This window comes from Scophthalmus maximus, chromosome 14, assembly GCF_022379125.1.
Source record: "Scophthalmus maximus strain ysfricsl-2021 chromosome 14, ASM2237912v1, whole genome shotgun sequence".
Taxonomy (NCBI): Eukaryota; Metazoa; Chordata; class Actinopteri; order Pleuronectiformes; family Scophthalmidae; genus Scophthalmus; species Scophthalmus maximus.
The window spans coordinates 15695778-15722201 of record NC_061528.1 but is presented as its reverse complement, the minus strand read 5'-3'; the positions used below and the strand labels follow the sequence as shown (position 1 = coordinate 15722201).

Genomic DNA, 26424 nt, shown 5'->3' with positions numbered 1-26424 from the left:
ACCATAATCCCTTGTCCGGCAGCGATACTCACGCGGTGCCGCTGAGCAGAAAAACTACAGAGAAAAAAAAAAGCAAGCCGCTGGGGCAGATAGGCGGCACTTCTATATGGTGTGCTGCTTTTGTTGTTGTATCTTTCTCCCGTTGTTTGATTTATGGAATTGAAATTTCCCTGCCCTCTGCAGATTCGTCATGTTTGTGGAACCAGTTTGCCTGCTCGAAGAACAAGTGCATTGCCAAACAATGGCTGTGTGACGGAGAGAACGACTGTGAGGACGGCCTGGATGAAAGCGTGCAGATCTGCGGTAAGTGCCCTTTCAGATGCCACGAGGATTCTACTGTCGGCATTAAAAGGTCACATCCTCTACGTGACGTGTGACAGATCCATGTGTTCCTCGAGCAGAGCTGGAAATTAATGAAAAGAGATGAAACAATCTTAATGAGACAACAAAGGAGACTGCAGGCATTTCTGAAGACGAGTGGGCACTGAGGCAAATAGAATTTTCATCACCGAGACCCAAGAGGCACAGCTATTTCAATTGGCAAATGAGATGTGTGTGTAATGAATACTACAATAAAACAAAAAGACTCCCAACTACAATGAGGAGACACGAATTGTTGTGAACATTGCTAGTATAATTGGATTGTAATGGAGTGTCAAGGAAATATTAATCGAATGGCCCAAAGGTTTCTGAAGCACAATTCTAGTCAAAAACAAGGTGTGTGTGTTTGCTGTACATGCCCAACTGAACTACTGTATTTACCTTTGTTTCCCAGTGCAGAGATTTTTTTCTTCTTCTTCCGCTTTGTCCTAAGATAAAGGAGAGTGCTGCTGACTTAGAGAACTCAAGTTAATAGCTGTTAATGGTGCAGCTGCTACGTGTTCGACGTGCACAAGGGGAACCGCTGCATTATGGAAATTAGAGTTTTGTCGGGATCACAAAGGGGACATACATTCAAAAACTATAACCAAAGCTTGTATTCTGAATTCTAATATATATTGAGAGTTGGGAAGCAGCGCTCTGATTATCTGAATTAAATGGTGAATGTTCACTGACGGGAAGGTGCCATCCTAACAAACCAAAATGCACCTATTTCCGTCCAGTCTCCTTTCTACCTTTGTTTCCCCACTCTGTGTTACATTTGACCCATTGCATTCTTTGGCTTTTGAAAGTAGAGCATGTGGTCCTGTTTCCTCTCAGGCTCAGTGACATGTGCTCCAGGGCTGTTCAGCTGCCCTGGGTCGTACGCCTGTGTTCCGAAACGCTGGCTCTGTGATGGCGAGAGGGACTGCCCTGATGGGAGTGATGAACTCTCGGCAGCTGGCTGTGGTAAACCGCGTCTTCTAGCTCGAAAACCTTGAAATAGCTCATTGCAATTATAAAACTTAATGTAATAGTAAAGAATTCATTGCGTGTTGTTTACACATTATTGTCCTTGTATAACTTTTAGACTACATTGCATTAAATAATAGCACACAGATAATCACAGATAACCTAATAAACAGCTGCTGTTAAATGTATGGGGGGAAGTGCAAAAAAGTACCACATGATAGGACCTTTTTGCACAATGTTAGCCTTCTCTATGACGATTAGCACAAGGTTTTTTTAGAAAAAAAAATGTTTATCCATTGATTAGCACTTTTTCTTCATGCATTAGCACCCAACAACACATGTGATGACAGCTCATTCCGCTGCCGCAACAAGGCGTGCATCCCCCAGCGATTCGTCTGCGACCATGATGACGACTGTGGAGATGGATCCGATGAGTCAGTGGAATGTGGCAAGTCGATTCTTTCTCACTCTTTTCCTCCTGATATTCACCAGTGTTATATGAATATGCCCTAATTGAAAGGTGCAATAGGCACGTTAAAACATTTTTAAAAAAATAAAATGATAGTATTGTGATAATTGGACTTTTTCTTACTTAGGATTTGTCTTTGATTTTAAATGCAGGTGGTACAGGTTGTAGGGTGGGTGACTCACTAATCAATCACTTAATGTACGCAGATGATCTGGTCATTTTTAGCCCATATAGTGCTGGTTTCCAACAGCTTATGAGAACATGCACATAGTATGGTGCTGATTTTTGATATAAAATACAATGCTAAAAAGAGTAAGATTATGATTATCAGAAGTAGAGAAGACAAACAGTCATCCTTCCCTGGCTTCTATCTGTCTGGCACTACACTTGGGGTGTGCAGTGAGATTACATATTTTGGCCATATTATTGCAAATCTCCTGTCTGATGACAAGGATATCTATAGGCAGCGTCGGAAGCTGTATGCTCAAGCGAACATGCTGTGTCATTAGTTTAGCATCTGCTCTGTATCTGTGAAGATCTCACTCTTTAGAGCGTATTGTGCACCTTTTTATACTGCCGACCTGTGGTGTCGTTATAAGCAAGGCAGCATTAGAAAACTCATAGTGGCTTACAATGACAGCATGAGGCTGCTGCTGAGAGCTCCAAGAATCTCCAGTGCAAGCTATATGTTTGTCAGTGTCGGGGGAACCTACCTGCTCTGCTGTTTTACGTAACTTGATGTATAGATTTATGTGATTATAGATTTGTGTTTATGAGTCAGAAAACGACTTAATAGCTGTTTTGGATAACCCTGTACGCAATTCTGTCAGATTTTCTTCCCGACTGTGGAACCATAGGCGAACATGTCTGTATGTTAGACACTGAACACTGTGGTAGGCTTTGTTTTTTGGTATTTTTTTTTTTATGTTTTATATTTTGTGTTTTTATTGTGATATGGATCCCCTTTGGTCTGAAATAAAGAAATATAGTATGTCATTTGAACATGGAATCCTTCCTTCAGAAAACAGGGGCTCCATGTTGGTGTACTGGGCATTAAAAATAATTAATTGTTGTTTGACTCGTCAGTGAAATGAGACCCATTGAAATGAAATGAGGAATGAGAAAGACAAATATTATTGCACACCAACAATTTAAGTGAAGATAATTCAGATTTGTCATGGAACTGGAGTCCCTCCCTTCTATTTAAGCATATTGCCACAGTGAGGTAAAGAAACCTGTACGTGGCCACTTTGTCCTTGCAAAACTAATTATAAGCATGTGTGTGTGGGATATGATGACATCTAGCTGCCTGAGGTTGTATAATATATAGTATTATAGTACTTAATAAGGTTCCACCCAAGATGTCTGTGTAACTGCCAAGTCAAGTGTAGCTTGATAAAAAAAAAAACATCTATCTCTCTGTCTTCAGTCTATCGCTCCTGTGGATCTGAGGAATTCCGCTGCAGGGACGGTCGCTGTCTTCTCAGCTCTCAGTGGGAGTGTGACGGCCACGCCGACTGTCCCGACCACTCTGACGAGCTGCCTCTGAACCTCAAATGTCTGGCTGCAGGTAAGGCTGCTGTTTGGCTCTCAGCTGGAATCTCTTCATCAGTGTCACGAGCAGCAGCCCTCGCCCAGGAAACTGGTGGAGACATATGGCGGGAACAAAAGGTGTGACAACGAGGGGAGCCTTCCTGGAAAAAAAGGATCAATCTGTCAAGATCCACTGTCAGGCCGAAAATATTCCCCAATTTAGTTTGAGGAACTATAGGATGGTTGCGCCAGTGAAAGTCCTGTCTTGCTCTTTCCAGGTAGTTTGTGCAATGGCTCGTTCTTCATGTGCTCCAATGGACGCTGCATCTCTGAGGGCAATCTCTGTGATGGGCGCGACGATTGTGGAGACAAGTCGGATGAGAGGAACTGCAATGTGAACGAATGCCTGAATCGCAGAGTCAGCGGGTGCACACAGGACTGCCAAGATCTCACTGTGGGATACAAGGTAAGTGGCCAGTGGTCACGGTTCAGGCGCTTGAAAGTGCATACTTCCTCACACTTGTTTGCTGGCTACAGTTAAGTGCATAAAGCCTAACTCCTCAGGCTAAAGGTTCAACCAAGCTAGCGTTAAGGTTCAGATGGAAAGTTAACTGTAGAAATATTTTGATATCGGATAAGCCATTCTCTGTGGTGCTAATCCAGTTATCCCATTACACAGTGAATGTTCATTTATAAATATGAGGGAGATATGTGACCTACTTCAAACGGTGTGACTTTCATCGATACTGTATATGTGTTTGTATATAAAGAAAAACTATTAGCCACACCATTAAAACTGGTAACAGTTTGGCAAGAGATTGGTGTTTTTGACGACAGGGTGAGATTTTTATTCAAAGTCTTTACTGACCTACAGTTCTCAGCGCTAACATAATTTCCAAATCAGTGGCAGATAAAATGTGGAGCCTATATTAGCAATAACATGGACATGAATGATTAACGACTAATAATGAATCAGGCCTCACTCCTCACATCATTAAATAGATAAAGATGGGTGGGAGCATACGTACATTGTGTCTCTCCCTTTTTTTGAATAACCTTGAACACTGTAAGGGGAATTTAATGATATGCCAGCAAACGCCCGAGCTCCCTGACTGTGCCGGGCGATTGTGGCATGTGATCTTATGGTTGAATCCAGGTCAAGGCCACATCTGCTGGAGTGCCCTGTTGGCCGTTCCCTTTGTCAAGCTGTGGTAGTTTTCGCCTTCATCCCTGTTTTTTTTTTACTCTCCCATTCTTCCATACAATGGTGGTCAGTGCATCAGAAAACTGTCTGAAAGCTTAAAGTGTCAGAAAACCCCCTCTTTCCTGTCATGGAGGGGGCAGATGGGGAGCACATCAATGCAGACCCCTAGCTCAGGGAGACCAGTGGAAAGGCCCTCAAGGTTATAATGTTGGATAAAAAAGGGGATTTGCACTGGGTCCAGGGCAGCTGATACAAGCACTTTTTTTGTGTGTGTGTGTGGGGGGGGGGGGGGGCTGGTCACTGAAGTGCAATGGGATTTTTGAGCCATGATACAGTCTATGTGTAGCACAGCTTTGACAACAAACAATTCTAGAAAGAAACAACTGGAATGCTCAGTGTTTTAAACAATGTGTCATTCAACAAGAATCAATGCCAAGTTTTAAAAGCAAAACTGATTTCTTTTTTGTATGTTTATAATCAGTGTAAATGCTGGCCTGGTTTCCACCTGAAGGATGATGGGAAGACTTGTGTGGATACTGATGAATGCTCCACTACCCTCCCCTGTAGCCAGCGCTGCATCAACACTTACGGCTCCTTCAAGTGCCTCTGTGTGGATGGCTATGAAGCCTTGGAGCGCAGTCCCAATAAGTGCAAGGCTCTGTCAGGTCAGACAGATTTTTTTTTCTTCTTTTATTTAAGCCTCAATGTGCAGAATTTCAAGTCTCATTTGTCCTCTAATGCTGCACATTCCTCATTTCAGCTGAAGAGCCTTTTCTCATTATGGCGGACCACCATGAGATCCGGAAGCTGAGCGTGGATGGCTCGAATTACACCATCTTGAAACAGGTAGGTGATACCTGCATTATTGCGAACAGTGTCTGCAGTCAAACATTCATTGGCTATTCAATCAGGTAGCTCATCATTGTTAGATAGAAATGCTGCACCAAGAGGCACCAACTGCTCGACAGTTACCACCCTGTCCTTTTTTGGTGTATAATCTTTAACCTCCCCTGCCTCTTGTACCCAGTCTGCCAGCTGTAGAGTATAGGGAGAAAGTATGTGTTTAAATTACTTATTACCCAAATTTTAGTGGTAATGTGATTATGCTCACCTGCTAAATGTATGGAGGAAATACATGTAGACAGAAGATAAGATAGCATCAAAGGATAATTGTTACCACAGATAAATTATAAATGGATTGGATTGCATTAAAGAAATGATGGACAATCTTCTTAAGCAAGACTGTTTTCTTCCAAAGTCCAAGGATAAAATTAACATTATAATATTGGAGCAAAATTGTTCTTCATGTTTGGAAAAAAATGTACCTTTGAAACGCAGTCTGCCAAAAATCAATCATGTTCCAGTCTTTAGTTCTTTCTTTCTTTCTAAATTCATTAGTAGTGCCATCAAACCTGAAAATGGTGCACAAGGCTCTATACAGTATTGTCCTGTTTAACTGAGATATGTAATGCTCATCATGATTTCCCAACCCCTCACCATATGGGCAGAGGGAAATTGCCATTCTGACTGGCAAAGATCAAAATCACCCCATTGTGGACCCCATGGAAAAGCTATTTCAATCATTCCAGGGTCTCATCACAGATACTCTGGGCAACGCTCGAATCTGACTGCTGATTAACATAAATGGTTGGCTGTGATTTACTGTAAATCAGCCGATGGGTATCCTACGGTCTCCTCTTATGGTCATATTAACCTCTTTACATTCTCTGCTGTCTGTACTTAGTTCTCAGTCGCTACCCACCGCGTTTTAGCAGCAACTGACCTCGAATCACCTCACCACTCCGTTACTGTACCTGCCCTGTTGAGATTGTACGTTCGTGACATTATGTGGATTTCAACTGAGCTAAAGCTTTTTATTTTGTGCTGTTAGCATAAATTTGTCCTCCCACCACAAACACTCAGTGACTCACAATATTGTATCACTCCAATGCATTTTAAAAACCCATTCTGCCATTTTTTTAGTGCGGCTCTATGCATGTTCTCCAGCATAGTGAAGTGTGCCTGATTAGAGCTGATACTTCGGTCTCTGGCTCTTATAGGAGCATGATTACCACATTTAGTGGATCCCTTAATTTGTAAATTTGGTTTAGTGTCATATAATTAGTAGTTATGTTGAGAAATGACTTGATGCCAAAGTTCTACGTGGCTTTTGATTCATTTAGTAGCCGGCATGTTTCTGGTTAGTTTGGGAAAAACATACAGTGGTTCTGGATCAAAGCGGCACGCAGGTTTTATCTGTGCAGCTGATGTTTGTGGTGGGGAACAGTTCCCCCAGGACACTTTGGCGCCTGTCTGCGAGGGTGTTGATGATCTGATGAAGACGTCTCATTTTGTCTGTCAGATTATCTGACACCCTTTCTCGGCGCCCGCAGTGTCAGACAGCGGGGTGGGGGGCACTCGTTTGGTGAGCAGCTCCCTCTGACTGACAGTGGGGTCCTGTGAGCATGACAGTGAGGGGAAGTACCTCCCTCCTCACTGCTTTGATAGAGCCTTGACTTGCTCTTCACTGGCTCTTCAAGTGCCTTGTATGTTGCGAAGCTGTGGGGAAACCATCTAAATCAATATTGCGCGTGGAGTAAATATCACACAGCAGGATTCTGTAGAAGTTGAGCTTGTTTTTATATTTCTCATCTCGCTGGTATGCCCACTCGTAGGTATTCCATATGAGCTGAATTTAACCTCAATCATCTGTCTGTCCGATAACAGTGACTGTGTTGTGCGGGTTAAACATTTTCTTCTAAAGTGTACAAATATCATTTTCATTTAATTTGCTTCGTGAATATGCTGTAAAGAGGGAAATTGACAAGTGATTTGAACACCCGTTTATGCTTCAGACCCACGTGTTAACATAACACTAGGATTAATGCAGTGTGGGTACACCTTATTGCCAGTGAAAGCATCTTGCACTTATTTTTCGTCCTCACAGGGAACTCGAGATCCAATTTTCATCAAAACCAAAAATGACGCTGTCTCTCTCCTTTGTATCCTTAGGGCCTCAACAACATCATTCACATTGACTTTGACTACAAGAAGGAATTTATTTATTGGGTGGACTCAACCAGGCCAAGTGGTCGGAAAATCAACAGAATGCGCCTCAATGGGAGTGACCTCAAGGTACCACACAATTTATTTTCTCTGTCTCTTTGCCATATGACACCAAAGTCCAGTTCATTTGTACTCTCCAGTTTGTATTGATTGATTATTCAATCTGCCCTCCATCAATCTCCTGTTTTTTTTCTTTTACCAATTCATTTTAATTATGATGATGACATTATTTTGACACTTTTTCTATTCTGAAGATATATAATTTATGTGAGACTGAAAAGTACACTATTTAAGTGGCTCGTTATCACCGTTCAGCCGATGATGGATGCCCTTTATCGTTTTAGACGCAACATAATGGATTTTTCTGTCGACAGCCAACATCCTGTTAGCTTGACACCAATGAACGTGCGTTAGAGGTAATGGTAATATCACCAATGGTGTTCAAATCTAATAAGCATAATGATACAACGGTGCATCAAGATTTGTCTGGGTCAGGGTTTAGAGCCGAGACACTGGGGACACTGGGACTTCAGCAGAACACCTGATGGGTCTTCATCCTGCGACTCATTAGCATTGGTGTATGGGGGCATTAAGCTCATTCAGCTCAATTACTTCCACAGTCTCTCTTTGAGCAAATGCCACAGCTTAGCAAGAGGACAAAATGTCTGAGACACAGATCGGGTAGCTTCTCACATCGGGTTAATTCAGAGTAAATGACACACTATGTGCTATTAGTGTCGCCATAATGGGAAGAAAAGATTGGTGAGCGAAGAGTTTTGGTTTTTTTTTGTTCTACCAAAACAAGATTTTAAGATTTTCATTTGACCAAGACAGAGATTAATCGAGTGAAATGGTTCCATTAAACTAACATAGGTATATCTTAGATTTGGGGCTTTTATTTTCTTTGTTTAATCTATGAGACTGCTGCACTGAAATTTGAAACATTAAAGCAGTGTGCAGTTACAATTTTTGTTAGACAATCAGTGGTGTTACAGTGGATGTATATGTATAATAGCTGATCACATTTATTGGTTTTATCCCATGAAGTGAGATGTAGCGTAGGTATCCTAACCCTAACTCTAACCCTTATGAACTTGGGTTTCTTTGACATCCTAAAGGTAAATATATGTGTCCATCTTAATGCCAAGCCATCATTCTTTCAATCTTGCTGTAGTGATAAAAAAAGGAGACAAAAAAGCACAAATACCTTTGACTTTTATTTTTAAAATGTCTGAAAAAGGCATGGCAGCCCAAGGTTAAACAACAACTACACTGCTTAGATCAAACATTTTCCCTCTGATTATTCCGCTCTTTATTTTTTTGATGAGGCATATTCAGATGTCTACATTCCTCACGATAACCTTCACTTCCACACGAAGCAATCTTTTTGATCAATACAAAGAGATACTATGGATAGAGTGAACCAGAGGGACTCTGTGTAATCAGGATCAGCTCCATTTTCAATCGCTGTTTTAACCTCACTTGAGGTGATCCAAATCACTGCTTAAAGAACAGTCGAGTGTTTTGCCAAGGCTATTATATATATATACTGCTCTGAAATCTTCTGCACTTTTCTGCATCGGTTCTTAACTGCAGTGAAGTAAGTTTCGGCGGCACAGATACATGATACATTTTGGTAAGGCACAATCACCTGGTCAAACCAGCTCTTCCTGTGTTTGCAAATGCAAATCGCAAGAGGCGCACAGGCCTCTTATGACTACTACTAATGTCAGCCACAACTGTCTCCATCATACAGCAGCAGGAATGCTTTGTGTACTCCATCTGTGGGCTCTTTTACGAAAAATGTACTAAAGCCATATGCAAACTACATTTGTTGCTTAAATCATTAGTCATTTAAGTCTTTGACACAGCTCCTCAGTCTAACTAATACTGTAGTATCATAGACTCCAACTAAAATCATTTGAATTACTGATATTTTACTTTACCGATATTGTTGGCTTCTTAAGATGTGTGCATATACAGTACATTTCAGTATAAAAAAAAAATCTGTCGTTGGGGTCCTCTATTGGATACACTGTTTCATCTCTTTTGACACAGCGTTCTGCATGTGACAGATTTGTGTAGAAAATAATCTTGGCTCCTAATGTGCAGTCAGGCTCATTAATGATCAGTACCCTTTAGCTTCCGTTCATCACAGAGGAAGTGCATGTGTAGCCATTGAAATTGGCAACACAAAGAGTCTAGAAAGAATGTTCATTATAGTTCTCAGTGTGAATAAGACCATGTTTTAAAGAAAGGAAGTACTTCAATTGTATTTTGATACAGGAGATGCATTATGTGAGCACAGTCATGTCTTTATGTTGATATGTGTGCGACATAAAAATGGGTTCTGAGTGACTCAGATCATCTGTCTGTTGGTTCTTTCATATTTATTAACATTTCATCTTTTTATCTGTTTAGAACATTTCAAATATTTTCAAAAACTGATTTTCCTCCTCTCCCTGCCTTACTAGATAGTCCACAGAACAGCGGTGCCCAGTGCTTTAGCAGTGGATTGGATTGGAAAAAATCTGTACTGGTGCGACGCAGAAAGGAAAACACTGGAAGTGTCCAAATCCAACGGGCTCTACCCCACCATCCTAATCAGTTCTAGTCTGAAGAACCCCACAGATCTTGCTCTGGATCCGCAGACAGGGTAAGGGTTATTAGGCTTTTATTATTACTATAAAACTCATCATGACACATTTTTCTTAATAAGGACTGATTCCACAGCTTGAGGGAGAACATGGATAGAGTTACTAAAGTTTTTTCGGATGCGATGGAATTTTCAATTTGTGACCGTTAAAATTTTTAATTCCTCTCATGTTTGCCTGCTGCAGAACAAAGCTCTTAGAACTGTGCTATACGTCTCTCTAGGTACGTATTCTGGGTGGACTGCTGTGAACCCCCTCACATTGGGCGTATCGGCATGGATGGCCGAGGGCAAACGGTCATCGTTGACACCGAGATCTATAGCCCCACTGCTCTCACTATCGACTATACCAACAAAAGGCTTTACTGGGCAGACGACAACCACATCATGTTTGCCAACATGGATGGTGCTCAAAGACGCAAAGGTGAGACTTAAGTGTATCTGCCCAGGAAGAGTTTGACATTTCAGCCGCTCGCTTTCTTGCACAAGAAGAACTTGATCTGTCTCAAACTGTAAATATGAAGCTGGGGTCAGCAGCTGCTTAGCTTAGCAAATCTGGCTTTTACATTTTGTTTTGAATTTAGCTCCATTAGATATAGTAAGATTAGCTAAATAAGGACGGATGACACTGAAGAAACTTATTGGCGTTTGGTGGTGACTGTGTCAACATTACCAATGTACACTAAAGTTGGTGGTACATTGGTATCGGTGATGATATCAAAACCTATTAAATCATTGGTTAACCTCATAGATGGATTGGTTGTGGTCATGACTCTGAAGTTTAAAATGATACTGCTGCAAATCTCCCTAGGAAAATGTTTACTTGAAGTGCCACCGTCGCACACCGGCACCCTGGTAGCTAAATACAACTGAATGTCACTAAAGCTTGTCATGATTCTCTGTACATCTCCAGTGTCCTATGATCACATCCAAGGCGTAATGGCCCTGACTTTGTTCGAGGACTTTGTCTATTGGACGGATGGGAAGTCGAAGTCACTGCGACGTGCTCACAAGACAACCGGCTCTCAAGGGATGGAGCTCCTCAATTCCTGGCAAGCCATCAAATCCATCAAGGTCTACCACTCCCTGCGCCAGCCGGAAGGTATGAGGTCCATCTGGCGCTCATGTTCATTCCATCCTCCCACGCGGAGCAGCGGTCTCTGGCCTCCGACATACTTTTCGCTAGGAAATGGTTTGTGAAATTCAGTTTGGACTCAGTCGTGTACTTCTGTCCTTCTGTTCAGTTCCCAAGCACCAGTGTCAGATTGCAAATGGAGGATGCAGCCACCTGTGTCTGCTGTCTCCTGGTGGGGAACACAGATGTGCGTGTCCCACTAATTTTTACTTGGCTGCTGACAATAAGACCTGCCTGTCCAACTGTACGTCCAGTCAGGTCAGCTGCATTCCTCTCCCGTTCCACATCTAAGTTTTAGTTTGACCATGTTGTTGCTTTTCTGTTCTGATCAGTACTTTTCCCCCCTGAAGGCAAATTGCTTTACTCTCGTATGCATTCCTCCTCCGATATGTAGTGTAGCTTCTTGGAAATGTTTGTTTATTGATTGATTTGGCTTTGAAAAATGTTGCTGCTTAAACAGATAGCCAAGCTTTTTTTCTCCAATATTTTTCTGTGGTACAAATAGTTTCGCTGTGGCACAGATGAGTGTATCCCTTTCTGGTGGAAGTGTGACACTGTGGATGACTGCGGGGATGGATCAGATGAACCTGTTGACTGCCGTGAGTTCCATGTTATTGCAAGTTTGACCTTATACCGTGATAACCAGAGGTCAGCCCCAATTTCAGTGAGCTTCGAGGGATATAAAATTTAATTTGAACCGAAGATAATTATGTTTCTCAATTGTCAATGCTGATTCATATAAAATCGAATAACATGTTTTTTTGTTTAAATGTTTTAAAATTTAACCCGTCGTATCTGATTAACCCTAGAAAGTATATACACTGTTTTATTGTAATGGTTTATTTCGCAACAGCGGAATTCAAATGTCAGCCTGGGCGTTTTCAGTGTGGCACTGGCCTTTGTGCACTTCCTCCTTTCATCTGTGATGGAGAGAACGACTGTGGTGACAACTCAGATGAAGCTAACTGTGGTAAGGGCAAAACACGTTGTTTTTACAGTATTTACAGCAATCTCAACTTTTTTTGAATTATTCTGGAGATGAAACCTACTCAAATCTGATTGGCCAAAACAAGCAGTTTGAAGACACCACCTTACAGCTATTCTTGTGATGGACATTTTTGATAATCCGTTTGACATTGTAAAGACTCAATATTTAGTCAGTTAATTGAAAAAAAACATGTTGGTAGACTTGATTAATTTATAGTAAAATAATTTGTTATCACAGGCCTTGTACGTAATTTGTGTTTAAAATCTGTAAACTTAAAATTGATAGAAGACATTTTTTAAAGAGGAAAGCCTACCAGACACCAGGTCCTCACTACAGTTAATGTAAAGTTTTTATAAACTGGCTGTACTGTGTGTACAGTCTACTACCAGTCAGGCGAAGTACTGTAATATGGAGGCTTCGCTTTGTTTGGACTCAAAGCATCTTATTGATTGGACCCCCCACCCCCACACACACTGTCCCTACTCATTTTCTCTTTCAGAGACATACATTTGTCTTTCGGGCCAGTTCAAGTGTACCAGGAAACAGAAATGCATCCCTCTTAACCTTCGCTGCAATGGTCAGGATGACTGTGGCGACGGAGAGGATGAGACGGACTGCCGTAAGCCTCTGCATTATTACTTTAAGACTTTGATTCATTTTTTAGACCTGGGATCTTATGAATATACGCTCCATTTGATCAGCCTGTCCGAACATTGCAGCAAAATAAGGAAAGTAACTGTTTTAAGGTTTGAGATGTTTTTTGTTTTAATGGTATAATCTAAGATACACCACCTATATCGTGTTTTGTTGAATTGGTAAATCAATTTCCGTGCTTAGACAGAATATGTGATGCAATTAACATGACATACTCTTAAATATTCCAAAGGCAACCCTTGTTATAGCCTGTGAAAAGGGATTAGGTATTGAATTACACAGAGGACAAGAGCAGATTTTCTCTGCCATGATGTAACCCATCGGAATACCACACCCTATTCAAGTCTTTCAGACTGCGGCATTTGTCTCGCCTGTGATTGTAAGAGGGACGAGGGTAGGTGAAGACAATGCAAGAAAGTCAGAAGGAGAAAAATAGACTTTAATTAAAGTAAGGCTAATTGCTTCACCCCTGCTTAGACTACTGGCATGATTAGATGTGGTTTTGAATGCACTTTTGTAGTGAACACTACACTGAAATTAAAATTTTATCTAGCACAGTGTAAGGTTTTATAACGAGCAACTGCAACCTTGCCGTAATTGCTACAACACTAAAAAGGTATCACTTACTCTTTGGTTGCTGTATCACACTAGTTTTTAGGTGTGCTCCAATTTTAAAGTTATATGGATTGCATTCCTCTTCCCCACACAATACCTGTCTCTCTGCCTGCAGCGGAAAGCACCTGCTCCCCAGACCAGTTCCAGTGCAAGGCCTCGATGCACTGCATCTCCAAACTCTGGGTTTGTGACGAGGACCCCGACTGTGCAGACGGGTCAGACGAGGCTAATTGCGGTGAGTTGTGGAAACCCACTTAACCATTAATCTCACAACTCCACTTCTTCTTCTTTTTTCCAGTTAAAGGGCGACACAATGCATTTAATCTGCATTTATTTTACACTCGCCTTGACTCATCTCTTGATTTGTCCTTCTACTCGCTCTCATAACCTATGGTATTGTGCTTAGGAAGGACACCATGAAGGACAGCTGTCCCTGTCATCAAAGAACTCACTTATGACCTCAATATGTCGAACATTTTCATCTTTAAACACACAAACAGAATCAAATTGAGTTTCCCTCTCGACACTGCAAGGTTTTGGTCAAATCCATTATTACTAGGTCAGGTAAACAACCTTGGGAACTTTTTCCTCAATATAAATCCAAAACTCTTTTTAGCTCTGCAGAGGAATAAATCCATTTTTATTTTTTCCTTTACATCTATCCATGTAAAGATAAGCAGTCATGCTTCCATCCTGTTTCAACTGAAATAAGCTAGAACCAGAAAAAAATATTCTTTCTGAAGTTAACAAAGATTCAGTACTTCTCTACTGTTATTAGTATTATTTACCTCAACCTCTTTTGTCTCTAAATCTTTTGCTTAGACTAAATACAATAAATCTTGAAAAATCTGAAACCAACACACCAGTCCAGGACTCATCTACAAGAGGACTAATTTATTACCCTCTTCATCAAGCTTTTGATTTTCTGTTTAGGTTTGAAATATATATATATATTTCCCCCTTTAAACCTTGAGTGAATAATATGTATTGAGCAAAGTACAAACTATAGAATATTAATTGTTGTCATGCAGGCTTGACTTTTAACTGCTGTCAGTGTGACATGAGGATACAAGTGCAAACTAAATGATATTATCATGTTTTGAATTCATACATGGTATATATTATCTTAAGTCTCCATGACTGTAGAGTCATATATATATATATATATATATATATATATATATATATATATTCATCATCATCATCTAACACCTTGAGTACGGATTTGTGCAAACTGATTAATTCTGTAAATACAGTGTACCGAATGTACACGAATGAAACCTCTTACAAAATTCTTGATTTTAAAATTGGTGACAGTTAATGCGAATGTACACAAATCTACTGAGTTTGCCCACCCAGCCAGAGTAATGCAGTCATACAATCTAGACTCCAGACAAATTGAACAAAATGTACCAACACAAACATTCAACAGCTTTTCAAGTTTATTTTTATTTTAAGTCCCATTCTCCTGTCATTGGGTTCAAGATGTTCAAGCATGAGTGCGCTTGTCACTCATCTTGATGAGCTGTCTGTCTTTAGATGACACCTAGTATTTTGAAGACTGGGATCTTTCGTGAATCTATTGGAAAACACAGCCACAGTGGGGGGTTTTTATTGGATGTTTGAGATCACATCTTATTCATACTTTTGTCTCGTATCTGGAACCTAAAACACAAAAGAGCATCTATCTGTAATCTAAGGAGTTAAGTTTTTTTACGAAGACACAGACTGATAGTGGAAGGTTGTGACTTCATATGCATATCCCTGTGTGTATTGAGGTGCAATGGACTAAACATCCCATGACGTATGTGTGTGTATGCGGGCCTGTGGTTTACTCTGTATGTGACAACTAATCAGTTTGAGTATCATTAATCGAGCGCCAGTGCCTTGATGTTTGATGCCTCACATCTCCGCTCGATGATTTTACGTGCCTTTTATGTGGAGGTTTTGTTGTTTTTTTCTGCTACTTAAATGTCTATGAACTTGTGACGACCCTGATGTAATATTGCGTAAAATGTTTATCCCACTTTGTGTATTTTACTGATGTCTGACTTTTGCCCCTCAAGCTGCATTATCTGTAGTGTTTATCAGTGTCAACCAATAATGCATCATCTAAAAATGTTCTTGCCACTTCAGAGCGCATATTGTTGCTTTGTAGATATTTCACTTTGAATTACCTGGGTCTGTGTAAGGAAGTTTTGCTTGTTAGCGCCGTAATGAGCTCTGACTACAAGAGGAAATATCGCCTCTCTCCTGTGTCACATCACTCATACGGTGTAAGTGACTGAGCTGGTACCTAATGAATTGCTGCCTTGTGTCCTCTGCTGCCGCGCTCAACTTTCCCTCCTGATACTCTCCTCCTGCTGTCATGTTGGAATGAGATCCAGGCAGAATCTGCCACCCTCTTCTTTTGACACATCTCTTCCCTAACTGATAACAGCATTACCACCTTGGCCATTATCCCTGGCGTTACCGGAACGGAAAAGACTTCTTAAATGGAAGCTCTCGGTTTGACTTTGAAAATCCATACTAAGGAAGTACTGCTGGAGCAAATATCAACGTTTCTGTTGTTTTTGACACAAATGTAGCTATTTTGAATAATCCTAACATCTCAATCATCAATCACAAGGCTCTATTATATTTCAGCTTATTTATATAATATTGCTAAAATAGTTTTGGCCTATTTTCTATTTACAACAGAGAGGTTTTCACTGAAAGCAGTTAGTTCTTTCATCAACATCTGTTCTTATCTGATCTTTAAAAAAAAAAGAGTCCATCCATAATAATGCGGTAATCAAATGAAGCACATTAAAGACAAAGAAATGGTGAGCTGTTATCCAAACCAGCAACCAATCTTCTGCTGTACTCTGACACATATTAAAATATCAACACCTCATTTTCTTTGTGTGGCTAACAGGAACAAACACACAGTTTGGGTTCGGTTTGTAACAAAGTCAAATTCTTAAGCATTTTTGGTGTTTCTCTTTTTTTCTCTCGAAATTTTCTTGGATGTTTTCTTCAAGAAAGTTAAATTTTGCAAACTTCCTGTCACACATTCTGAGGTCTTGGGGAGATTGGTAGCACAGGCAGGTATTTCATCTTACCGTGTGTTAGCCTCTGGAGTACAAACTGTGTTTTGAACTCAGAACGACAGACATTTGCTCGGCGAAAAACCCCCAAGGAAACGATGATTACACATACAAAATGTGATAGCTAGCTCACTATTAATATTCATGCTCTTTGAAGCCATTTTCATCTTCATGTTTGTTTGCTCCTGATGAAAAAGATGAAAAGACCTGCGGACCACATGAATTCCGCTGCGAGAATAACAACTGCATCCCGGACCACTGGAGGTGTGACAGCCAGAATGACTGTGGAGACAACTCTGACGAGGAGAACTGCAGTGAGTGCCTGGCTCCTTAACTTTCTGTCAGCTCGGTTTGTTCGTTTATATACGCTCTTGACTTTCTACACACACTTAGGCAGTGGATTTGACTCCTCTGAAGACACCTGACTGCCCCTTCCACCACCGCAGCCACCCTAAAACCTCCCCCTCTCTCTCACAGACACACGCTTACGCACGGACACACACACACACTAGCTGATGTTTTCCACTATCGAGTCAGCCAGGCTCAGCTCGCTTTCAAGCGTACTCTTATTATCTGTGCTGTTTCTCCGAGAATAATGAGAGGCTTTTGAACTCTCGATATCGTCTCTTCTCTGTAATTTACCGGGGCCCACATTCCCTTTTGTTTAGATATTCATCATCACTTTTAGAAGAAAACTTTTTTTTTATTTACTCACAATGTGTCACCTCGTTAAATTTCAGCTCTTTTGCACATTCCAGACACTGTGCGCGTGTGTGTGTGTGTCTGTGTGTTCGTGTGTGCGTGTGTGCGTGTGCGTGTGTGGGTGCGTGTGTGCGTGTGTGGGTGCGTGCATGCGTGAGAATTTGCTTGGCTGTACACCATGCAAGTATGTGCCCGTCAACTGCGTGTTTTTTGCTGAGTATGCATTAATTCTGTGATTTATCAGATGCTTACTCCCCCATACCTATTAATGTCACTTAAAATGCAAATAAAAGCCAGTCAAGTGTTGAATAGCAAAGGATTAAGCAGGTGGACCAGCAGACAGGGGAGAGGCTACAAATCATATCCTGCTGCAATGCCTGCTGGGAGTCTGTGTTGCATTGCTACTCAGAATAACGCACGCCCCTGAGTGAGCTCACAGTCCACGCTAACAAGGGGAGGGGAGACATTGGCTCTGATGCAGCTGTTTAGCTGCGTCCTAATACTGTCCTCGGGGACAGTCTGGCTCTAAACAGCATATACAAGATTTTGGGCTTCCGAGATTATGTTGCCCCTCCATTGTGAGAGCAGCAATGAATGAATTTACATCCTGATTAAATTTGCGAGTTTCCCCACTCCGAGTACAAAATGACTCTAATTAACTAACGCGATCACTTTGCCAATGCATTAGCATGTGATTGTAGACACGGAACATTTGGCTAATAACTGTATCCAGGGATATCTGTAAGATGTGAGTGATGGCGGAGAAATTTGGTCTGATTTGAATCTCTTGTGTTTTTCCCTCGACTCAGAGCCAGTCACCTGTAACCACAAGGACTTTGCCTGTGCTAATGGAGACTGCATCTCCTCCCGATTCCGCTGCGATGGGGACTATGACTGCTTGGATAATTCAGATGAGGCCAGTGTTTCAGATATGTGTACCATTTATTTATGACTCAAAAAGGAAAGGTAAACCCACTACAGTGCTGCTAATGAGGCGTGGAAGTTTAGGATAAATGACTGAAAACTTCGAAATAGCTCCACAAGAAGGAATCAAAGCCAGCATGTCAGACAGTTTGCCTTTTCTGGCAAATTGCCTTTTGTCAGTGGGGATATAAATCATGTCAGTCACTCTTCTTATTTGTGCTAACTGGATTATCATATAATGAGGTCAGTACAGGCTGATACCTAAATGACAGGTCACTTTCAAACAGAATGTAATATTGTAAAGAAAACACAGGGGTATAGATGTGCGTAAAACTTACACATTAAAGTGTCCACATATATGGATAGTGCAACTTGGTCTGTAATTGTCTGTTTGTATCAGAATTTGCAACACACACAGAGATTAAATATGCAAATTGGGAAAGGAAAATGATATTGGACGGGTATATTGCCACTTGCAAAGAAAATAATCCCATTATAGGCATAATTCATTGGGCTGGTACAAATCTCATCATTTATGGCTGCCACGTTCCAAAACAAAGCTGGACAGAAAATATAACTGTAATGAGTTATTGTACCTTCAAGTACATTGGTGCATGAAATACCTCATTCATTTGCTTCTGGAAATCCTTATCCTCCATGCCTCACAGCAAAACAAAGGATCCTTGTTTTATTCATAAATATGCTTGAACATCTTAATTTCTAAAGCTTCAAATAGCCATTGTAATTGTGCTCTCTCATACAATATGTGAAAAGAAATTTCATTTAAAGTGCCATCATCAAGTACTGCATGCTGTAAAGAGATTTTGCTGGATTCATACAGTAAAACGCCTCATCATTGGTAATAATTCAGTGCATAATTCAAGGACAAAGGCATGATATTATGATTCATTACTCTTGTAATGCATTGCTTTGTTCAAGATTTGCAAAGCAATTCTTAAACGTAATCCCTCTCCGTGCAAAGCAGTGCAACCCTAATTAACCCTTTATTTAACCTTTTCCCCAGTAACCAGCTTTCTGGGTCAGCACAGTCGAACAGTTTCAGGGGAAGTAAAGAAAAAAGTTCAGTCAGCCTTATAATACACAGTCGGTTTCAAAATGTTTTATTGACAGTAGCCATCATGGGGTAGATCCTGTAGACCTCCTTTCTCACTTGAAAAGACAATATTTTCCTGTAGTGCGAAAGAGTAACATGTGAGGTACATATACATTTTGAATTTTGACTAATAAAGGATGATTAGTATTTAAGCGATCATTATATCAGTCAAAACTCATGGGTATGTCCGTTAGATGCAGTTTAGCAGTTGTAACTTCGACTCTGGGAGATACTCAGACTAACTCAGAATGCTAAACCCTCATATTAACTTCACAATACACTTTCTTTGCATTACATTTTGAAAGTAGGATTATGGATAAACTAGTTTCTGTGCTCATATGTGCACCTGACTATTGTTTAAAGACTTGAACATTGTTAAACCCATCCTTATTCTTCAATGTTCAGTGTACAACAATCCTATTTTGAAGGTGAAAGTCTATGATATATTTATGTTTTTTTTTTACTGTATTTGTTTACAGAAAGGCTGTGAGGAGCACTGTGCAGATGACCAGTTCCGGTGTCACAACAACCTCTGCATCTCACTGAAGTGGCTGTGCGACGGCCAAGAAGATTGCAAGATGGGGGAAGATGAGAAAAACTGCCAGGGAACAGGTACAAAAATAATGTCTTCTCCTTTGTGAAAGACTTTTCGCAAGTGCTAGTGAGTTGTTCTTCTGAGCACATGAGCGCCGTCTTTACAACCGTGTGTTTCCCGGAACACGCACAGAGGGCTTCAGACTGTTTAAATGTATGGAATTGTCATTTTTTATCCTTAGTCTACACTTGATGACAATATGAAAACATGGTTTTATATCATTATCCTGATCTGCACCTAGACACAATTGTATCACAGAGAGTTCCTTCGACTTCCTGCTATGCCACATGTGGACTCCAGTCAAGTTCAAGACACATCCCAAAAAAAAATAAAGCACAAGTTTGATTCTCTAGCTCTGAACTGAATTTCAGTTTTGAGTTTTTGCAGAAAAACGTTAAAAACATGTTTTCAGTTTGTCAATATGTGTTACTGAGTGTAGGTTGAAGTGTAAAAACTGCCTTTTTATCCATTTTGAATATATATACAACACAATAAAGTGTGCAAAAAGTGAAGTTATCTGAATGCCTTCTAAAGCCGCTGTATTTATTTTTATGCCTCCGCGCCGGCACCAGCTGTAGCCGGAGGAATTATGTTTTTCAGGTCGTCTCTACGTCTGTCACATTCGCTTGCACGCAATAGATCAGGAATGCCTCAAGGGAATATCTTATTTGGCACAAATGTTACCTTTCAAACGCTAATTATGACAAGATTTAACACAAATGTCTAAAAGGATAAAATAATGAGGTGATGACTTTTTTTATATCCAAAAGGTTACAGGTCAGCATCACTGTGACACGATGTTCTGCAAAAAACACATTAATGCTGTTACTCAGGAACAGAAAGGCGGACTGTGAGCCTGCAACCCAACTTGGTTGGCGGAGGCATACAGCCGCAAGGTGGTCATTCTAGTTTCTGTTCTGTAAGAGTGGAGTTCATACAGTTCAGTAATTTTTTATTATTCTGCCATAAGTGAAAGAAAAGGTCTACAGCTTAGAATGGTATTTAGTGCGCTCAGGGGAAGCTTCGGCAAAGTCCTACGAAAGGTCATTGTTATCCTAAACAATGACAAAATCAAATGACAAATATGATCATGTTCCCTTATCAAGGTTTACATTTATATTAATAAGAGAGTAGCCTTCATTGCATTGACATAAATCCTTAATTTATTTATTTTAGCTGGACTTATCCTACATACTGTATACATACTATCTGTAGATTATGGAAATGGTCAGTATATTTTTATACTGCCCTCAAGATGCTGCACACTGTACAATAAAACGTACTCTGAAAAATAGAATGTCAGTGTGGTTCGATTATCAAAAGTGTCCCTGAGGTCTCATTTTCTATGGAGTGGTCTGCTGGAACAGCAGCATCTCAACAGCTGACAGGAGAAGACTAAACAGACTGATCAGGAAGGCCAGCTCTGTCCTAGGATGCCCCCTGGACACAGTGCAGGTGGTGGGAGAGAGGAGGATGGTAGCAAAGCTATCATCAGTGATGGACAACGAGTCCAACCCCATGCAGGACACTGTCTCTGCACTGTACAGCTCCTTTAGCGACCGGCTCCTTCACCCTAAGTGTGTGAAGGAGCGGTATCACCGGTCCTTCCTTCCTGCTGCTGTGAGACTGTACAACAAGCACTGCTCCCAATAGAACATACACACACGCACACACACGCACACACACACACACACACACACACACACACACACACACACACACACACACACACACACACACACACACACACACACACACACACACACACACACACACACACACACAGACATACACACAGGACTCAACCACTGTGCAATATTTATATTTATTCTCCACTGTACTGTTATAACGACCAAATTTCCCCATTGTGGGATGAATAAAGGTATATCTTATCTTATCTTTATCACATGCCTTAAGCCCTTGACGCACCATTGTACCCTGTATGGCAAAGTTCAATGGCTGTCTCTTGCCAGGCGCAGGCTCACGCACTGGTAAATATTTATCCACAAGTCCATCCTCTTACTTCTACACCTGACATCTGTGACCACATCTCAATCAAAACCAGTTCTTATGGTTTAGAAAAATTAAAACTTTGTGTATATCCCTGCTAATTGTAAATATTCTGCAATTATATACGAGATAATTAGTGGCGGAGAAATGGCCTCAGGTTTGCTGATTCGCTCTGTTGAGTTCCACTGTTCATTACTGACCCAAGTCAGTAAAATTCTGTTTTTCAGCTGCAGGCCTGAATGAACAACATTCGGAGTGACCTTCCAATAATTCCTGTCAAAGAGACATTTTCAGTCAGCATTACTCCAACGTGGTGTCCACTCGTTCATAGAGCGAGAAACTGAAAAGGTCGGAGTTGAGTGATGATCAGGGGAGAGAGGGTGGGATTGTTACTGACCGACTTGCTTTGCCCTTCTCCAGTCGTCCCTTCGTGTTCTGTGAACGAGTACGTGTGTGCCAGCGGAGGGTGCGTTTCAGCCAGCCTGCGCTGTGACGGACATGACAACTGTCTGGATGGCTCGGATGAGGTTAGTGTATCTTCCCGAGATTCAAAGAAGCAACACCAAAATAAATATTTCTTTCAATAGGGGAGGTGCTCCTTGTCCAATTGTGTATCGTGTTAAAACACCACGAGTTTTCCTTGATTGCAGTTGACAACTGCAGTAGATATCACCGGTTTTGATGATTTGTAGTATGTTTGCTGACAGATTGGCTGTGTGAAGGAGTGCCGAGAAGATGAATTTCTATGTCTCAATCGTGCTCACTGTATTCCTCGACGCTGGCGCTGCGATGACGTGTTGGATTGCATGGACCACAGTGATGAAGAAAACTGCAGCCAGGGTACGTACACGAGCGAAATTACGGACATTTGACTCTTTGATCCCTGAAGGTAAAAGGTGATTCTCACATGTCATTTCAAATCTCAAGAGTAATGTGAAGGGAAGTGAACCATTTTTTAGAGCGTTTAATATAAAAGGATCAAAACAGTATTATACAACAGATGAGTTGAGGGGACATCTTTTGGCAGTGGGGATATTAAATATGAGTCGGAGGTATTTGAAATGAGATAAAAGACAGAAGTAGATGCCTGCTTGTCTTTTGTGCAGCTTAATGGTCCAGGACTTCGTGGATCATTATGTAAAAATCTGTCTTCTAATCTTGTCACAGACGGGTTGTGAGTCATATCTTCTACGGTCTGCAATGCACTCTTCTACCTGCGTTACCGTTTTACTAGTCCAATGGACTTATCTCTGTAATTGCAGGTGCTTTCTTCTGTCGGGCCGATGAATTCATTTGCAACAACACTTTGTGCAAACTCCACACGTGGGTGTGTGATGGCAAGGACGATTGTGGCGATAACTCTGATGAAGACATAGACACCTGTGGTGAGTTGTTGATATTGTACTCTCTCCAGGCTTTCCCTTTGATGGCAATCGAGGCATATATTATTAGCCACTACTTTTATCTTTTTCCCAAGAGAGAATATGTCACTGTCTTTTCATACTCAATTTCTTGCAGCTGTCCTTCTTGAAGACGCATCCGTTTGCTTTTTTGTGTATTTTTTTCCCTCCACAGCGAAACTCCCCTGCCCTCCTACAAGGCCCTTCCGTTGCAGAAACGATCACGTGTGTCTGCGCACAGACCAGGTCTGCAACAAAGTGGATGACTGCGGCGACAACTCTGACGAAGAGGAGTGTGGTGAGCAAAGAATTCACCAATGCATATCTGATATTAAAATCTGCATTAAAATAATTACGATATGGCAGCAAAGTTTGATTTATGGTCTGTTTATTAAAAAAAGACTGGAAAATTCTAGTTCTATTATTTGATAACTGTACTCCACTGATGTACTTGTCCTTGATCCTCAGGGGTGCAAATACTGTTTCATAATAAATACACTCATCTTCTCAGCCTGACATATTACATGGGGCAGAACTTGGCAACCGCTGACCACTGTTGGTCCTGGACTGTTTTTGTTTTTGTTTTCTGCAGACAGGAGATGCGATAGCAAAACCCTAATATCATATTGCCAGTCTATGCATAAAACTGTTGAATGAAAACGTGATTTTCCCACTCTTCTCTCTGTGTGTCTGTATTTGTCTTTTAAAAGTCTTTTTTTATTTCTGTTGAATATATACTGTAATTTCGGTGGCCCTGAGCGCACAAAGCACTGCAAATAAAACAAGCTAGCGAATTAAGACACACAACCAATAAAACTAACTGTTTAGGATGTTTTCTTAATTTGCCTGTCTTTTTTTTGTATCTGATTCTTAAGTTGCGGTTGAACTCTCAGGGCCACCAAAGCAATATAGAGTCCTGGCGCCTTTCCTCAATGCAAGTCAACTGTGAACAATCGCACAGCAGACAGGAAAGAAAGGGACAAATCACCTCCTTCATCTTTCACTCTTCCACTCCTTCTATCCTCTATGCATCCCCCTCTCTCGTTCCATTAATACACCCATCCATCTCTTACCTCACTCCATTACGTCTCACCATTGTATGCTTCTTCCTGCCATCAATCTCTTCAATCTCCCCTAAATCCCACTGTTCCCTTCATCTGCTTCTCCATCACGGTTTCTTTCCTCCCCTCTCTCTGTTGTGCTGGCTGTCGTTGTCAAATATCAATTCTTTGTTTGGTGTATTTGGATCGGAAAGATGGAAACTGTAACTTAAGTTAATCGATAAACAAACAAACAGTGTGCAAAGTACCTCAGCGTTGTTGAAGGCTAAATATAGCAAAGAGCTGTTTCTGTGGTACTTTACATCCCATGTTTTGGCAATGGCTACAAATGTATAGATTTGAAATGTTCAGAAAGAAAAGCTATTGTTTTTCAAAAGTATATGTTTTGCAGCAAGTAATATAGATAGTGTGGGTCATTGTGCCATTGAAAATTCAATGAATTAAAAGTGAAAGTAATACAATGTTTATATAATTCTTAATAGCCTCTGTCACATTGATAATCCTTATATTATAACATCATAACTGAAAGCAGCATATTTGCTTTTGGCACATTATATGTAAAGATATGAGTTAGTGTTGTCTTTTGAACTGACACTGTGTGTTGAAGCAGAGGTGGTGGCCGGAAGACCTCGGCCATGCGGGAAGACAGAGTTCACCTGCGGTAACCAACGCTGCATCCCAATCCAACTGCAGTGCGACCTCTTCAGTGACTGCGGGGATGGTGGCTCAGACGAGCAAGACTGCAAGGCCTGTAAGTGCAGCACCAGTCAATTTGAAAAAAGGAAGAAAAAAAAAGGCTGAAAGATGTATTTGGAAGAGATGAAAAATAACACACATTACCACGATGTAATTGGGAAGCTCAGCAATCTTCGCATTTAAGACGTTTTATTATGGATGGTAATATACGTATGTATGCCAATGTTTGAGGTGTGTAGTGTACTATATGTAATGTGATGATGATGCCCTTTTGGCTTTTTTGCGCATCAAACGAAAAGCACAGCAGGCATCTAGGTTGCGGCGGACTGGTGTGTAATCAAAGTCCTGTCTTTTATTTGTAGTTTCCAGTGGAGATGTATGCGGAAAGAAAACAAATCCATGTGGAGAAGATGCAATTTGCAACCAGACGAACGCTAGTGCTATCTGTCAGTGCAAACCCGGCTTCAAGAGGAACCAGAATACGGGCCAATGTGAAGGTAACGTATGATCAAGCGTTAATGATGATGTCATTTCTAGTGAAAAGTAAAACGGCTAACTCTAACTGAAAACCCCCAAAATTCCAGACAAATATTTTTTTTTTTTTTGGATTAACATACCGGATATGCCAGCATTTAAAAATCTGGCCGTGATCTGTTTTCTTACAATATTCTGGTCAAATTGTAGCATTAATAAAGGGTTAGGGTTAGGGTTTTATAATGAGAATGGTCTAATGGAAGCCTGTAGTTTCACACCAAAGCAATGAAAATAAATTCTGTAATTTACCTTGAGGAAATTGTTATATTGTTATTACAGATTATGATAGGTGTTGTTAATGATTATCATGTAGATCGGAAAATGTATTCATAACATTGTATGATATGTCTGATTGTGTCTGCTTCCACTGAACTTGATACATTTCAGGTGAAGAATATTTCATACAGTGCACGATACCTTTGATTATTGAGTCAACCCTGTGACCTGGTTCTTGTTTCTCAGTCAATCAATTTTTTTTTCTCACTTTGTTATTACCTCTATGCAAAGGAAAAGTGTAATTTGATGCATGCATATCATTTTCTCTTCACCAATAGTACTGTATTTCTTGCTTACACGTATAATATCAGTGGCTTTTGACCTTGTCATTTATCGCTTATTATATCCAAATGTGAATATAAATGTAGTGTTTC

At 40.7% G+C, this 26424-nt stretch overlaps 1 protein-coding gene across 1 annotated transcript in view; it reads left to right on the top strand.

Moving 5' to 3' along the window:
* The window catches only part of lrp1bb (low density lipoprotein receptor-related protein 1Bb), a 222588-nt gene that overhangs the window by 172096 nt on the left and 24068 nt on the right, over positions 1 to 26424 (top strand). Inside the window, exons 51-75 of the mRNA XM_047337429.1 lie at positions 184 to 303; positions 1201 to 1329; positions 1658 to 1780; positions 3231 to 3371; positions 3613 to 3800; positions 5020 to 5203; positions 5299 to 5384; positions 7551 to 7673; positions 10079 to 10260; positions 10482 to 10681; positions 11171 to 11359; positions 11502 to 11650; positions 11898 to 11991; positions 12246 to 12362; positions 12880 to 12999; positions 13765 to 13884; positions 16936 to 17052; positions 18250 to 18356; positions 19958 to 20090; positions 22504 to 22610; positions 22791 to 22923; positions 23346 to 23468; positions 23659 to 23781; positions 25155 to 25295; positions 25603 to 25737. Of these exons, the coding sequence (XP_047193385.1) occupies positions 184 to 303; positions 1201 to 1329; positions 1658 to 1780; positions 3231 to 3371; positions 3613 to 3800; positions 5020 to 5203; positions 5299 to 5384; positions 7551 to 7673; positions 10079 to 10260; positions 10482 to 10681; positions 11171 to 11359; positions 11502 to 11650; positions 11898 to 11991; positions 12246 to 12362; positions 12880 to 12999; positions 13765 to 13884; positions 16936 to 17052; positions 18250 to 18356; positions 19958 to 20090; positions 22504 to 22610; positions 22791 to 22923; positions 23346 to 23468; positions 23659 to 23781; positions 25155 to 25295; positions 25603 to 25737 (3384 nt within the window). The remainder of the gene's footprint in view (positions 1 to 183; positions 304 to 1200; positions 1330 to 1657; positions 1781 to 3230; positions 3372 to 3612; positions 3801 to 5019; positions 5204 to 5298; positions 5385 to 7550; positions 7674 to 10078; positions 10261 to 10481; positions 10682 to 11170; positions 11360 to 11501; positions 11651 to 11897; positions 11992 to 12245; positions 12363 to 12879; positions 13000 to 13764; positions 13885 to 16935; positions 17053 to 18249; positions 18357 to 19957; positions 20091 to 22503; positions 22611 to 22790; positions 22924 to 23345; positions 23469 to 23658; positions 23782 to 25154; positions 25296 to 25602; positions 25738 to 26424) is intronic.